The 17,055-nt window shown below is 39.9% G+C and overlaps 1 protein-coding gene across 1 annotated transcript in view; it reads left to right on the top strand.

The window, feature by feature from the left end:
* The window catches only part of RYR2 (ryanodine receptor 2), an 819,609-nt gene that overhangs the window by 553,022 nt on the left and 249,532 nt on the right, over nucleotides 1–17,055 (top strand). The window contains exons 36-40 of the mRNA XM_070364567.1: nucleotides 1,773–1,999; nucleotides 4,060–4,864; nucleotides 8,119–8,319; nucleotides 13,928–14,033; nucleotides 15,445–15,588. Coding sequence (XP_070220668.1) covers nucleotides 1,773–1,999; nucleotides 4,060–4,864; nucleotides 8,119–8,319; nucleotides 13,928–14,033; nucleotides 15,445–15,588 — 1,483 coding nt within the window. The remainder of the gene's footprint in view (nucleotides 1–1,772; nucleotides 2,000–4,059; nucleotides 4,865–8,118; nucleotides 8,320–13,927; nucleotides 14,034–15,444; nucleotides 15,589–17,055) is intronic.

Here is a 17,055-nt window from a genome sequence, read left to right as displayed (position 1 = left end):
GAAGGAAAGGCAGCAAGTTTGGACAATTGAAAGAAAGTTAAAATTGGACAGAAAAGTGGTAGTTTCCCAGAACCCAGACTCTAATGTTGGTTTATTTGACATTTTCCATTTTTCACTATAAATATCACATACTGGATGGATATGTCCACAACTGGACTGTTGACCATCACTACCCGCCTCCTCCTGACCTACCTAAGTCCTCCTGTTCTATCAGTTAATAACTCAGACCCCAAACCTTAGAGTCACCCTTGGCTTCCTTCCTTTGCATTCTGCATCCTAGTTCTATCCCCCAGTGAATCCTCCACCTGCTGACCATCAGTCCTGCCGGTCACCACGCTGTTTTCCATCAGCATCATTTCCCATCTGGATTTCTTCAGTAGCCTCTAATTCATCATCACCCATCTGTTTATCATAGAACCACCTGAGTGACTGTCATTATTTTAAAATGAAAATCGGATCATGTCACTTCACTGCTCAAAACCCTATTTCCCTGAATAAAATTCAGAGGTCTCATGAAGGTTCACAAGTTCTAAACCACCTGACATCCTGCTGCCCTCTGACTTCATTTTCTCCTAATCTCCTCTTTTAGCAGCCACACTGTCCTTTGATTCTTCCTCAGATTTGCCAGGCAAACTCCCTCCTTGGGTCCTTTGCATTCACAGATTCCTTTGCACAGAAGTTTCTTTCTCTGCATATCCACATGGTTCTTCTTTGGATTTGTCTTTAAATGTCTTCTCAGTGACACCTATTCTGATAATTCTGTTTATTATTGCTGTCCTGCATTCTGATTCTCTCATCCTCATTCTTTTTTCCCCTCCATGACTTTTTTTTCCAATAAACTATTTAATTGATTATTTTGTTTGTTTTCTAGCTCTAATAAAAAATAGAAGCTGTATGAGGGTAGGAAGTTTGTTTTGTTCACTGATACATTCTCAGTGTCTGATACAAGTGCTCATTTCTCTTCCCCATTCGCAGAAGAGAACAGGAAAGTAGCTTGAGGATGAGGAAGTGTAAATAATGCAGTAGAGAAGGTTCTAGAGGAGAGGGAGAGACCAAAGGTAATGCAGAAAGATGAATTCATCGTTTTATTGGTCCAGAAGAGGCAGGCAGGGTGGTATCATGGTCAAAAATGAATGAATAAGCTTTGGCAAAATAGAGACTTTTCTTTCCCTGAGACCGAAGTGCAGGAATTGGGATGGCTGAAGGTATGTATTGGAGGTGGAGGAAGGTGGAGAAAGAAGCTGTGTTGGTTCATACCTGGTTAATTCTCTTTTCTTATTGAGTAGTCATGTTTATCTGTTGAGCTGTCTCTCTTATATTTCTGGTTACTCAAACCTGGCAAACCTGATGATGAGTGAGGTAGTAAGTAGTTTAAGGATGAATGAGGCGGGTGACAAAGGACAGACAAGAAGAGAGGAAGAAAGCCAAGTGAATGTGACCCATCTTTCAGGACCTTTGGATCAAAGCAGCTGAAGCCTTGCCAGGTGCCCTGAGGTCCTTGCTTTGTAAAGATGTAGAACAGATACATGGTTATACTTGCTGCTCTTGCTTTCTCCGTGTAGCTCTTAGTATGGGGGAGAAAAGATCCTCAAATTTTCTCTGCTGGTCCTTTCAGGAACAACTCAACCCAATTTGTGAGTTTTTGTATTGACTCTGCTCAACACACAGTGTATCTTTCATTATCTCTTTCCTGCACAGAACTCTAGTCATTACTTTTTTGACCCCAAGGAGTGTGTTATCCATTCATTCTTTTCTGCTTTCCCATTTCCTAGAATGTGATGCCTCTCTCAGCGGGATTATTCAAGAGTGAGCACAAAAATCCTGTGCCACAGTGTCCCCCACGTCTCCATGTGCAGTTTCTCTCACATGTCCTGTGGAGCAGAATGCCCAACCAGTTCTTGAAGGTAGACGTCTCTCGAATAAGTGAACGCCAGGGCTGGCTGGTGCAGTGCGTGGAGCCTCTGCAGTTCATGTCACTTCACATCCCAGAGGAGAACAGGTCAGGCCCAAACATCCCTTACTGTCCAATGGGGACCTATCAAATTAGACCCTGGCCCAGGAGTTCAGGGGTGCTGCTGGGGAAACAAAATGGGCTTTATAAAATGCTAATATGTGGCAAGGCAGACATTATTTTGCACTTTCCAAGTTTCAGTCTATATCTCAACTCCTTGCTTACTGAAAGAAAATGATTGTATTACTGCTAAAGGTATGATTTAGTAGTCTGTGATTTCTTTCCTCATTCTTGTTTTGCTGATGAGAAAACAGCAAGTAAAAATTCAGACAGGTACAGCCACCATCTGAGTTAAGGCAGCAGAGTAAGAGAGTATCACAGAATTGTAAGATAGTAGAGAGGGAACCAGAGAAATCATTTCTAAGTGATTTCACTAAGAACCTAGAGTGTAGGTACTCTGTGTTGCTACAATGAATGGATTTATATATTTTAATCATTAGCCAGGCTGAGGGGTGAGGTAACAGTCTTCTTGGGAGACTGAAGAGCCCAGATAAAATATGGGAATCCTCTACTACACTCAATCATACCTTTCCAAGAGCGAGGTGCTAGTAGCTGGGCCTAGCAGATGTGTGGTTTCCTGGAAGCCTAGGTGCTACACGGGTAGGTAATTACTCTATGAGTCAGAACGTGGGGTCTGGAATAAGTCAGCAGCATCACGTCACAGCGGCTTTTAACAGAATGCCTATGACCCGAAAAGGACACATACAGTGGATAAGTATGGACAGGATGACAGGGCATCTAAAGATAGTGACAAAGCTTAATGATAAAGAATCACAGATAATTGCTCATTATCTGTTGTGTGCTAGGCTGGGTGCTGGGTGAATACTAATAAGCAAAGTGTATAACAGCCCCTGTCCTGATGAGATTAGATTACAGTCTCACCAAGGGCACCTTTGGAGATGAATGAGTAGTTCCTTGATTATGAATGTATCAAATTTCTACCTTTAATGCTATAGTGTTGTCTGTGAACAATCTATGTAATTTAAATAGTTTTGAAAACAGTACCTCTAAAGAAATTACGTGCTTTTAAAATAGACTATCTTCTAAAAGGAATGACTTGACTTTAGGCATATTCTGGCCATATGTTAAAAGTTTAATTGCACTGAAAGGTGATGATGTATGGCAGGAGCAAAATGATCTGATGTAAACTCAAAATTCCCAAAAGAAACTTTCCTAAGTGAAAATGTCTCTGATAGTGTTTGTTTCATGAGCAGCACATACCTGGTGGAAATAGGGTGGCACTATTTGGGTGGCATATGTTTGGGTCTGTGAAGGACACATAAGTAGGCAATTATGTCAAAAGAATTATCCTTCCGTTTCACCTACTGACTGGTGAAATTGACTGACTTGTGACTATTATTAGGCTAATAGCTGATCCTAAAGTCAGAGACAAGTCAGCCTAAGGCAGAGTTTTCTGGCTTCTTGAAGCTGGTTAGCCAAACTGGAAAAGGAGATTCCGCATTTTCCAAAGAGTGTTAAAATTCTGAGAGGAGGGGAGTCCCCAGGCTCAACTTGAGACCCAGATATCTATTAATAAAAGTGATGCCCAGAATCTTGGGGTGATGGGGCATGAAGAAAGCTCCAAGCACTATTTTCAACATAAAATTATATCTGGAAGAAAATTTTTTTAATATCTAGAATTGATTAAAAAAACACTGTGCTGTCATCAAACATACCATAAAAAAACTAAATTAAAAAAATTACCTTAGGGACTTCTTTGACGATACAGTGAAGTGAAGGGGCCACTTCATGGGGGGCCAGTGACGGGGTCACAGGTTATCTATCCATCCTTGGTCCCGGAGCTAAGATCCTGCATGCCAGATGGTGCAGCCTAAAAATAAACAAACAAAAATAAAACAACAACAACCAAAAAAAAAAAAAAAAGCCATAAAAAGGGGATACAGAAAATACAAGTAGATGTTTAAATAAACACTTACACATGCTTAGTTAAGTGTCTGTTTCTATAACTTGTGAAACCTAGGAGATAGGCAGTCTTCTCTGACGGAGACCCGTTTTCAATGTCCGTGCTTAACTTCTCCCGTCTCCAGATCTGTGGACATACTGGAACTGACAGAGCAGGAGGAACTACTGAAATTCCACTACCACACTCTCCGGCTCTACTCTGCCGTCTGCGCGCTCGGGAACCACCGGGTGGCCCACGCCTTGTGCAGCCACGTGGACGAGCCGCAGCTGCTCTACGCCATCGAGAACAAGTACATGCCCGGCTTGCTGCGCGCCGGCTACTACGACCTGCTGATTGACATCCACCTCAGCTCCTACGCCACCGCCAGGCTCATGATGAACAACGAGTTCATCGTCCCCATGACCGAGGAGACGAAGAGCATCACCCTCTTCCCGGATGAGAAGAAAAAGCACGGGCTCCCGGGCATCGGCCTCAGCACCTCCCTCAGGCCGCGGATGCAGTTTTCCTCCCCGAGTTTTGTCAGCATTAATACCGAGGGTTACCAGTACAGCCCAGAGTTCCCGCTGGACATCCTGAAGGCCAAGACCATACAGATGCTGACAGAAGCCGTGAAAGAGGGCAGCCTTCATGCCCGAGACCCCGTTGGGGGCACCACTGAGTTCCTCTTCGTCCCTCTCATCAAGCTGTTCTATACCCTGCTCATCATGGGTGTCTTCCACAACGAGGACTTGAAACACGTCTTGCAGTTGATTGAGCCTAGTGTGTTCAAGGAAGCCGCCAGCCCGGAGGAGGAGAGCGAGGTGGCGGAGAAGGAACCCTTTGTGGAAGACTCCAAGCTGGAAGGAGCCGCTGAGGAAGAAAACAAAGGGGCTAAGAGGCCCAAGGAGGGCCTGCTCCAAATGAAACTGCCAGAGCCAGTAAAATTGCAGGTAAACAGAGAAAAAAGATTGCAGTGAATTCACAACCTATTAACATTGACCTTGGTCTCTTTCTGTGTGTGTGTGTGTACTTGTGTTCCTGGGTAATTTTATATTTCTTCATAAATTTAACCAGCTTCTTGTTGTACTTGGGAACATGCCCATCTCATTTTCTGGCATTTGGAATGAAATCCATTAATTTTCTAATCAGGTCAATTGACCATAGTTAGTAAAAGATACATTTCAAATTTTTATCAGAGCAAAATTTTCTTGGTCAAGTATGGGTCGGCCTGTCATACACATATGTAATGTGGCATGTCACTATTTCTCTGAATGCATGTGTGTATATTTGTGTGTGTGTGCATGTATGTGCCTGTCTGAAAGGAGCACAGGAGATGGGTTTTTGTCCTGCCAGTGTTACACAGCCCCAGCTCATCTTCTTCCTATATGACCTTCCAGTAAATTGGGAGTTGAGGTGTTGGAATGAGGACTAGTGACTGTGTTCAGAAAGTTCGCAGGCTGAGAAGATGGTGCACTTGTTTCCCAAAGAACCATCTTGCCCAGGTTGGGATGCTAGTTTCTTTTTTAGAACAAATAGGGAGAGATGTGGAGGTTAAGTGAAAAAAACATGTTAAGTTATAGCAAGTATTTCCTGTTTCTGGACACATTTGGGAGACATGTGGGTGTGTTAGTCGCTCAGTAATGTCCAACTCTTTGCGACCCCATGGACTGTAGCCCGACAAGCTCCTCGGTCCTTGGGATTTTCCAGACAAGAAAACTGGAGTGGGTTGCCTTTCCCTTCTCCAGGGGATCTTCCTGACCCAGGGGTAGAACCTGCATCTCCTGCATTGCAGACAGATTCTGTCCTTTCTGAGCCACCAGGGAAGCCTGGGATATGTCAATTTCTTCTTTCCTGCAGCCATTCACAGATGGGCCTGGTCGGGATGTTTCCTGTGAGCATAAACAAAGATAGTTTAGCTTAATGTTCAGGCATGGGAGGCAAGGACCCTGGAGATGGGCTATAATGTACACTGTAAGCCTGGTATCCCTAACCCCCTGTGAGAAACTGGGTCACACAGCTGGAGGTGAGAGGCCAGCAAGCAAGCATAGCTTCATCTGTATTTACAGCTGCCCTGAATCACTCACTTGCATTACTTGCCGGATCAGTGGTGACATTAAATTCTCATATGAGCGCTTGAATCATCCCTGAATCACCACCCCTACCCCTATCCATGGAAAAATTGTCTTCCACAAAACTGGTCCCTGGTGTCAAAATGGTTGGCTCCTTTTACAATTAACTTGTAGTGAAAACAATAGAGTGTAAAGGTTAAAGAAATGGATCCAATATGGAGTCAGATTTGTTTTTCCCTATTACACTTCTCCTTCTTGTTCATTAGCAATTTCCTTGTGTTTCTCCTTGTTTCTGTAGGTTCACTGACATTCTGTTGGAATGCCTGAAACGCAAGGCTCTCATACCCCTATCTACCCAACCTCCACCCTTCCAACCTTAGGATACTTGTTCACCAGTAGGTGTGTCTATTCTCAAATGGCAAGATTTTACTTCCTATCGATGTTTCTAAGGAAACAAAGACCTTACCTGCCTTTGTGCTCATCCAGGTGTCCGAGAGACTTGTTCCTAATGCTTCTTTGGTTCAGTTCAGATGCTTCCATTAATATCAGTTTGATGCTTACATCCTTGACTCCCTTTTCTGCTCTTTCTTCTTCAGTCAGCGTTGATTGACATCTTCGTCTGATCCAGGCACTGGGTGCTGGCTCAAGGAAGATTATTGTCCCTGGGGGAAATACATATTTATGTATTTCTGTTAGAATATCTTTTTTTAAAAATTTTATTTTATTTTTAAACTTTACATAATTGTATTAGTTTTGCCAAATATCAAAATGAATCCGCCACAGGTATACATGTGTTCCCCATCCTGAACCCTCCTCCCTCCTCCCTCCCCATACCATCCCTATGCTTGGAAGGAAATGATTGGATTTCTAGAAGGATGAAAATTTCAACTCGAATACTGTGAGAAAGGTGAGAGGAGCCCTTTCTGAGGCCTTTTAAGCTGAGGTCAGGTTGATGAGCAGAAGTTTAACACTTGTGAAGAAGGAGGGGAAGAGTGCTTGTCATACAGGCTCTGAGGTGAGAAGAGACCAGCGTGGCTGCAGCTTGATGAGCTGAGGAGGGAGGGTGAGATGGGCGGAAGGCAGTTGATACAGAGTCTAGCTCTTTGCTAAAGCCAGCCATATGGTAAATTTTGAATTTTATTCTAAGTTCAATTAAAATCATTGAAGAATTTTAGCAGGATGAGTCTATTCTAAAAAATCTCAACATAGCTACTGTGAGGAAGATAGATAAGGGGAGTAAGGGAGGGTGGTCCAGAGCCCACCTAGTCGGGAGGCTGACATGCAGGGTCAAGGCTGAGAAGACAGTGTTTCCACTGGAGTGGGACAAAGCAGATGGAGAGAGGGGCTTAAACCCTAGGGCTAGCTTACAGGTACCATTGACAGAAATGGCTATATTTAGGATGGTGGAATATGAGGATTTAAAGTCCTCTAACACTACTTTGCATTTATATCACAGTTGGTATAAAGTGTATTTAAATATTTCCCAAAACTTGGGCCCAACATTCTCTGGAAGGCATGTTTCTATGATGCACTGTATCAGTTAAAAATCCTCTTGGCTTCTGGTAAGAAAATACCCAACTGACTATTTAATGAATAAGCGATGAACCACTTAGTTAACGTACATGCAGAGTCTGGAGGTAGACGGTTCTAGAATGAACGTAGTAGTTTAATGGTGTCATCAGGAACCCAGACTGTAATATCTTTCTGTGATCTGCAGTTTATGGTTTTTATCCTAAAGTGTGTTACCTCCTTCTTCCATCAGTGATCCTGCCATTAGCCAGTTTTTGAAAATAGGATATTCTAGTCTTTTGTTAATGGTGAAAATGCTTTCCCAGAAGACCCCTTGCAAACTTTTCCTTATCTACTTCATTTGCTATAGCCCCTCTAGCTGCAGAGGAGGATGGCCAGTGAGTATTCATCAAAGGGACATCAAAGGGTATTTGCCATTTGAGTTTAGACAAATTGTATTTCATCCCCTGGACTGAGCACACTGCTGTCTACATAAAATCAGGATTCTGTTAATAAAGGAGATGAGTTGACAACTAAGTGTGTCTGTCACAAATTTTGATTTGATACATATTAACTATTGAAAAATTCAGAAATTAAACTTGGTGTCTTTTAAATCATCTCTTTAGATGTGCCTGCTACTTCAATACCTCTGTGACTGCCAGGTCCGGCACCGGATAGAAGCCATTGTGGCCTTTTCAGATGACTTTGTAGCCAAGCTCCAAGACAATCAACGATTCCGATATAATGAAGTTATGCAAGCCTTAAACATGTCGGCTGCACTCACAGCCAGGAAAACAAAGGAATTCAGATCCCCGCCTCAAGAACAGGTATAAGAAAGAACAGAAAAGTCTTCCTTCCTTCCTTTGGGTTTTAGTTCACTCATATTTGACATGTTGCAGAATTTTACCAGAAGTTGCAAGTGTATTTTTTTTTTCCTGTTTTTCTTTACACTGGCTAAGTTCATTGTGTCAGTATTCATAGGTCTCACCAATAGTATCCACTTGGTTAGTTTAAACAAATGAGAGACTTATTAAAAGGTATTAAGCATATTATGGACCCTTGGAGGAAGCCAGTGTGCCAGATTCTGAAGTTCTTCAAGTAGGAAAAGTATCCAAGCAAAGGGGAAAGGGGGGACCTTCATTGGCTGGCACAGCACCATGCCAGCTAATAGGAACCCTTGACAGGTTCTAACACTTAATACTCTTCATTTTCTGTCTCCTAAAAGAACTCCATGTCACTGCCACCAGTCTTGCAGGAATCTTGATCACCTCTTTGTGGGTCTTCCTCTGGTTGCTCACCTCCAAACCCAGGTCTCCCTAGGGTGCAGCCAAGTCAGAAGCCTATGCCTAAATCCAAGAATGAGCTATTCTAGGGCTGTGAGCTTTCTGGCATCTGCCTCAGGATGCGTCTCTGACTGTGACAAATTACCAAAATGTATTGAGTTGGTCAAAATGTTTATTTGGGTTTTTCCATAGGATGATACAGAAAAACCCAAATGAACTTTATGGCTCAGCCAGTAGCTATGATGGTCAAAAGGTATAGCTTATACAGATCTCATCTTCAATATCTTACCTTGCTCTTTCCCTCTGTATCCAAGATAGCTCTGAATGGAGGTACTTAGGGAGTAATTGTAGAATTTATCTTTTTCTCACCAGAATGTAAAATCTTTGAGGGAAGGGACATGGAATTTTGTTTATTGCTGTAAATAACATTTATTGAGCAGAGAACAAATCCAGCTTCTCCCAGAGTAACTCCATTTGTTAAAATACTATTGGGAAACTTCTGCTTCTGAAAAGATGGAATACCTCTGCCTATTCTTCCTTCTAAGTACAACTATAACCCTGGACATTACACAAAAGAAAACATAAGAAGACTATGAAAGACAGAAGAAAGACTGGCTATGGAACTTGGGAGCTGAGGAATGACTTGGTGGTGAGTGCCCTGGGTAATTATTATTATTTTATTTGCCTCATCTATCACAAACTTGGAGCTAAAGAAGCCAACAACTCAGAAACACCAAGAAAAGCCTCAACAAGTACCTTCTCTGTCTAGCCAAAGAAGCAGAAAAACTGTTTTTCTGGCAAGAGAGAAAACTTGTAGGTAATGACCATGCTACCCAGCCGACCACCACAGTAATCTTGTGCCACACCCCCGACCCAAAGCAGCAGACACTGAGTGGACAGCTTAGACTTCTGCTCTCACCAGGTTGTACACAGGTGCTCCGGCTGGGGCCCTGAGCAGCTGAGACTTTATCCTGGTTGAGTGGTAATGAGGCATATCCCTTCCAAAGGGTCCATAAGGCCACAGAGGGAGGCGTATCAAGGCGCTGTTACCCTTTCCAGCCAGGGTTGTGTGAATTCAGGTCCGCTGTTCCCAGCCTCACCCAGCAGAAATGAGGTCTCCTCTCTCCTTCAGGGAGGTGGAGAAATGGACTTGTATGCCACCTAGCAGTAATGGTATCAGAAGAAGTCAGAAGTTTAAAGAAGAAACAAAGTCTTCTGGTTTAGTTGCTAAGTCGTGTCCAACTCTTGTGATCCCATGGACTGTAGCCCGCTAGGCTCCTCTGTCCATGGGATTCTCCAGACAAGAATACTGGAGTGGGTTGCTATTTCCCTCTCCAGAGTCTCATAGTGTACTACCAAGAATGTTCAGATTTCAATTAAAAACCACTCATCACATCAAGATCCAGCAAACACTTGAATGAAAAGTGGCAATCAATAGATACCAACTCTATGATGACAAAAATAAAAAAGTCTCAGCAAAAAAATAATAGAAGCTACAAAGAAGAACCAAATGGAAATTCTACAACTGAAAAATACAATGTCCGAATTAAAAATCATCAACAGATGGATTTAACGGCACAGTGGAGGGGAAAAAGAAAAGAAAAAATTTTGAACTGAGAGAGAATAGACGTTATTTAGCCCCCAGCATAGAAAATAAAAGTGAAAAAATAGAGCCTGGGGCACCAGTGCAAATATAGCAAAAGGTCTAACATTTATGGCATTAGATCTCCAGAGGGATAGGAGCAAGTGAAACGAAAACATTCTTGAAAAAATAACAGTTGAAAAGATTTCAAATTTGGCAAAAGGTATAGAGATTCCAAAGAAACTGAGTAAATTCCAAATGGGATACACCCCAAGTGTAAGTCAAAGCATATTGTAGTGAGACTTCTGAACATGAAAGGGAAAAATCTCGATAGCACCGAGAAACAAATGACATTTGAAAGGGAAAAACAAGTCAAGTGACAACGAATTTCTCATCAGAAAATACAGAGGACAGAAGGAAGTGGCACAGCATGTTTCATATGCTGAAAGAAAAGACCTGTCAACCATAATTCGATATGCAATGAAAATATCCTTCAGCATTGAGGGGAAATCAAGATTTTCTCAAATGAAGGAAAACTACCCGAATTGGATTATCCTGGAAGAATGCCTAAAGGAAGTTCTGTAAACAGAAAGGAAAGGATAAAAGAAGAAAATTTGAAAAATCTGGAAAGAAGAAATAAATAACATACAGTGAAGGAAAGTTACAAGGCTCAAAATAGCCTAAGGTTAAAATTCCTCTCTGGGCCCTCTCTACCATTCTATGCAAAACAAAGAACTCTCTCACCTGAAGGAAAAAATGGACATTAGGGTTGATTAAGCCTAGCTCCCAGCTGGTCCCGGCTTCTGGCTGATCTCCAGAATTCCTTGCCCCAGCGGTTAAAGAGATAACTACTCTGAACAACCTTGGAGAAGAATGGGCCCCCTTAAGAGAGTGGATTTCCACATATATGCCTACATATACTTACCCTTTTCTTGGGTTAGTGCAGCAGCTCGCCAATCTGACTGCTGCCCCTTCTTGCCTCATTAAAGGTGATCTGTTCCTGTAAAGTGCTGGTCTTGTTCTTTTTCTGAACCTTGCCTTCTCTAACTCCCTTACCCTACAGAAAGTGTTAAAATAAGGGTAAATACAATTTTTTTCTTCTCTTGAGCCTTCTAAATTATGTTTGATGGGCAAAGCAAAAATGGTAACTCTGGTATGTTCTAAATGTATGCTTACTAAATATTTAAGGCAATTGTATTTTCAGTGCTGGTGAATAAGGGACATAAAGGAAGATAAAGTTTCTGTATTTCATTTAAACTGATAGAGTGTTAATACCAGTAGACTGAGATAAATTATGTATATATTAATATAATATCCTGTGTAATCACTAAAATAGCTATGCAAAGAGATACACTAAAAAATACCATGGATAGTTCAAAATAGGATCCTAAAAATAGTTCAGGGAACCCACAGCACTTTGGAAAAATAAATGAGAGAAAACAAACAGAAAACAAGTAAAATGACAGACATACCAATAAATTCATGAGTATAAATAATTTAAATACAGCAAGTAAGAGAGATTGACAGTGAATTTTAACAGATTGGCTTAACTATATGCTGTCTTTGAGAAATTCACTTAAAATGTAATGATATGTTGAAAGTAAAAAGGATGAAAAAAGATATGTTATGAAAAATTAATTAAAAGAAAGTAAGATGACTGTATCAGAGCAAAGAAATTTGTCGTAGATAGAAACATTATATAAGAATAAGAGATCAGTCACCAAGAAGACAAACGTGCATGCATTAGACAACAGAGCTGCAAAATATGTGAAGTCAACATAGAATTGAAAGGAGAAATAGACAAATACAGGGTTGTAGTTGGAGAGTTTAACACCCCTCTCTAAATATTTGAAGGACAAGATAGACAGAAAATCAGCAAGAATGGAAGAGATCCTGCCAGTGTTATCCCTAGCAGGATCTTTGTATATTTATGGGGCACTCCGCCCAATAATAGAATACAGTTTTATTTTCAAGTGTCTGAAACATTTGCAAAGATAGATTATAGCCTGAGCCATGAAACAACCTCAACAAATGTAGAATTGATTTTTTTTCATACAGAATGGTTTTTGACCATGAATCAAATTAGAAATTAGTAACAGAAACATAACAGGCAAATCTCTGAACACTTGGAAACCAAACGACACACTTAGTTCAAGGAACAAGTCTCAAGAAAAAAATAAAAAATACATTGAACTGAAAGAAAGTGAAAATATGACATACCAGACTTTGTGGAAACAGCCGAAACTGTGTGAGAGGGAAATTTATTGCGTTAAATACTTATATATAAAAGAGCAAAAGACTCAAAGTAATAATCTAAACTGCCATCACAAGAGTTTAGCAAAAGAACAACATAAGCCTAAAAGAAGCGAAAAGAAGGCAGTAATATAGAACGGAGGAGAAATGAATGAAACTGCAAAGAGGACAATTAAAAAAATCAGTGAGTCCAAAAGCTAGTTATTTTTAAAAATTAGTGAAACCAATAAAATTCTAAAGGAATTAGCAAAGTAAAAAAGAAGACACAAATTACCAAATCAGAAATGAAATGTGATATCTCTACAGACTACAGATGGCGAAAAGATTATATGGGAATACATGTATGTATTATGTATGTATATGTATGTATACATACTGTATGATTCTGTTTGTATAATGTTCTTGAAATGCCAATAATATAGAAATGGAGAACAGATTAGTGGTTGATAGGAATTAGGGATGAAGAACAAGCAAGAGTGAAGAGGGTGTGGTTATAAAAGGGTTAACAGGAGGGGTCCTGAAGTGATGAACTTGGTCTCTCTTTTGACTGTAACAGAGCCAGTATCCTGGTTGTGATTCTGTACTACTGTTTTGCAAGATGTCACTATAGTGGGGTAACAGAGTAAAGGGCACAAGGATCTCTTTGTGTTATTTCTTGTAATAGCATATGAATCTATAATTTTCTCAAAATAATAGTGTAACAAAAATTTACATACATAAAACTCTAAAAGGAAAACTTACAGTTGTTTCATAAAGGAAAATTATGGAACAGACTTTTCTTCCTTCATGAATTTAATACTATTGTATCTAAAAATTAAAACAAACGGAAGAAAATGTCTTAGTTTGTTCAATTGAACCATTAATATTAGAAAAGGCATACTGATCCATTATATAGCTCTTCAGTTATGTTCGGTTTTCCTTCTTTTCTGTATCCTTCTAACAAATAGTTCTTTAAAATAGTCCATAATGCATGGAAATTAACTAGAAAAATCTAGAAGGATAATAACAATTTTTAAAGTAAATTTAGATCTTAATCGGTTTAAGAACACTAAGTATACACATGTCTAACATTTTGTGAAATTGAGAAAGACTCAAATAATATGACTATTTTAGCATGTTAAGCTTTGAATTATTTGATTGTGTTATTTGTTGGATTGAGCAATAGATAATGATTTTTCATCTGTTGGGTACGAGTCCATGAATACTCAAAAGCAGAGTTTGAACATTTTTGATTTTTATAATTTTCTTTATTATGCTGTTCCTAGATTCACTTTTCTTTTACTCTAGTTCTTCCTCTTGTTTTTTCTAAACTTTCAGATCAATATGCTTCTCAATTTTAAGGATGACAAAAGTGAATGTCCATGTCCTGAAGAAATCCGAGACCAACTCTTGGATTTTCACGAAGATTTGATGACACATTGTGGTAGGGTCTTCTTGACCTATAACTCTTACTGAGTATATATTTTAGTACACATATATTGGTACAAAAGTTCTGATGTGGGAAGTCTTGAGGGATATAGAGATCAGAAAGGCATTAAGACCAAGCAGAACATGACCAACATTCTTTTCTTTTTCCCTCTTCTTCTTCAGTGGCCCAGGGAATGGGGACATGTAGCCAGGTATTTTTGTCAAAGAGGGGAGTTTTAAGTTGATTTAGTCTAAAGAAGTTTGTTCATAGACTGTTATATTTCAACTGGTTGAGGGGCCCCTTGTAAGGGTTGACCTGGGAAATCTGGCATGTTTGGAATTAATGTCTAAAGAATTCCTTTAATAAGTTGTAGGTCAGTAGCCCAAATCTATGAAGGCAATTATTCCCTCTTTTGGGGGCTTCTCAGATGACTCAGTGGTAAAGAATCTGCCTGAATGCGAGAGACACAGATTTAGTCCCTGGACCAGGAAGATCCCCTAGAGGAGGAAATGGCAACCCTCTCCAGTATTCTTGCCAGGATAATCTCAGGGACAGAGGAGCCTGGCGGGCTATACAGTCCATGGGGTTGCAAAGAGTTGGACCCGACTGAGTGCACATGCCCCTCTTTTGATTCTAAGAACTTTAAAAATGGAATTGATTGGATGTTCTGAATCCAGTCAGTTGGTTTTTTCCTCTCTTTATGGGGTGATGTGAATAAGTCTGTGTCTCAATGAAGGAAAACAAATTAGCCATATCTTAAGTGGTATTTTATTTTAATGAAGACAGTAAAAGTATATTAATTCAGCTTATGAATGAGGAACCACTAAATGACTGCCAGAAGGTTATACTATAAATAAATACATACACATATGCTATAAATAAAGGGATACTCTAATATGGTAGAATTATTGCTTCAGACATAAAATATTCCTTAGTTTTAGATATCTAACTATATATGTACTCTCTGTCTCTCAAATTATTAAAATATCATTGATATTTTTGGAGGCAAGTAAGGAGGATAAAAAGCCAGCAGGGTGTTTAGGGAGAGCAGAACCATAGGTCTAGACAGTGCCCATGGTCAAGAGATGCCTAAGGTTAGCTTAAGTAGTAGAATGGATTTTAACTCCTAGAAGAGTCTTTTTGCTCTCTGCTTGGCTTTATATTTTGTGCTAGCTGCTGATAGCTCCAGTCTCACAAAAACAGGGGGAAAAGAGAAAGCAGAAAAAGAGAGCAATAAATGAATCTTACCTGTGAATGCTAGTGGAAAAGATCACTTAACTTGGTTTCCTCAGATGTTTTAGGCATGGTAGCATTGCTTTAAGCTATGAGTGGAAAAAATTGCAAAACCTGAGAATTGTTTCCCCTCAATGTATTTTTTAAACATTATTTGTTCTTTTCTTATTTCTCTTTGTCTTCTTCCTACTAGGAATTGAGCTGGATGAAGATAGGTCTCTGGATGGAAACAATGATTTAACTATTAGAGGACGCCTGCTGTCCTTGGTAGAAAAGGTGACATACCTGAAGAAGAAGCAAGCGGAAAAGCCAGTTGAGAGTGACTCCAAGAAGTCATGTAAGCTATAAAAGGGCACTGCCAGAATGACTCCACCACGGCATTTATTCATTGTTTGAACAAATATCATACTAGACGAACCAGTAAGAAAATTGAATTTGCAACTTGCAAGAATCACATTAAGTAGATCCCCATAGCCACCAGAGGTAGATAGCAGCATCAGACTGTATTTGCAGGAACAGATTGAGAGATGGCAGTTTTCTAAGGGTGGATGGGCTATCCCTAGAGAAGTAAAGATTTAGGGGAACAGATATACACACATGGCTGATTCATGTCAATGTATGGCAAAAACCACTACAATATTATAAAGTAATTAGCCTCCAATTAAGACAAATAAATTAAAAAAGGAATTGGATCAGAGTCTATCAAGAGAAAGTATAAAATGAGTAATTTAGCCTTCATATTTAAATATTTGCTGTTGACCTTCAAATATTCTTGCATCAAGTTAAATAAGCCTTTTCTTAAAGTTTAAATAGATATTGTCTGTAACTATATTTTGGTTTGGAAATATTTTCTAGAGCCTTATGCATTTCTGATTCATCCACATCCTATTTAACTGAAAAGTCATAGCTGATATCATAGCTGATACTCTGTGAAACCAAAGAAAACACACTGAGGCAACGGGTCTCTCAGACCTGCATACTCATTCAGAAAGGGTTCATGAAGTAGGTCTGTGAGATCAGCTGATTTACTGTCTCACTTCTGAGACTCCATTCATGTAAGAGGCAGTGTCAGTTTATTAACAGCTTTTATGGAAAGAAAAAAACAAACTCATGCAAATTTTGTCTTTTGTCCCACTAACTTACAATGCAAACCTTTTATCCATATAATTACTTCTAAATTTATTTTTCAGTATCACAACCACATTTGAGTCAGGTCTTCCAAATCAGAGTTCAGAGTTTCTTATGAAGCATTTTTTGTTATTATCAGGTTCATGATTTTGACCTATTAACAATGACTACATGGTTTTGAGATATGTAGAAGTATATTGGCGTTTTATCTAAATTTTATATTTGGTTAAAATTGGTGAAAAGTAAAGTGTGTCTGACTCTTTGCAACCCTGATTGGACTGTAGCCTGCCAGGCTTCTCTGTTCATGAAGTTCTCCAGGCAAGAATGCTAGAGCGGGTAGCCATTTCCTTCTCCAGAGGATCTTCCCAACCCAGGGATCAAACCCGGGTCTCCTGCAGTACGGGCAGGTTCTCAGATGGTAATCTGAGCTTTGTGTGTGTGTGTTTTTCTTTAATAAGGCATAGATTAAAACAGATTAGCAGTTTCTTTTGGAAATCAGCCAGTGTATTGATGATAGGAATTTAGTACCTCTGTATGAATTAAGACTCTTGAGAGTCCCTTGGACAGTAAGGAGATCAAACCAGTCAATCTTGAAGGAAATCAACCCTGAATATTCATTGGAAGGTTTGATGCTGAATCTGAAGCTTCAATACTCTGGCCACCTGATGTGAACAGA

The sequence above is a fragment of the Bos mutus genome, chromosome 28 (assembly GCF_027580195.1).
Source record: "Bos mutus isolate GX-2022 chromosome 28, NWIPB_WYAK_1.1, whole genome shotgun sequence".
Classification (NCBI taxonomy): domain Eukaryota; kingdom Metazoa; phylum Chordata; class Mammalia; order Artiodactyla; family Bovidae; genus Bos; species Bos mutus.
Note: the sequence above shows the minus strand (reverse complement) of the source record. Positions and strands in the feature narration are given on the sequence as shown.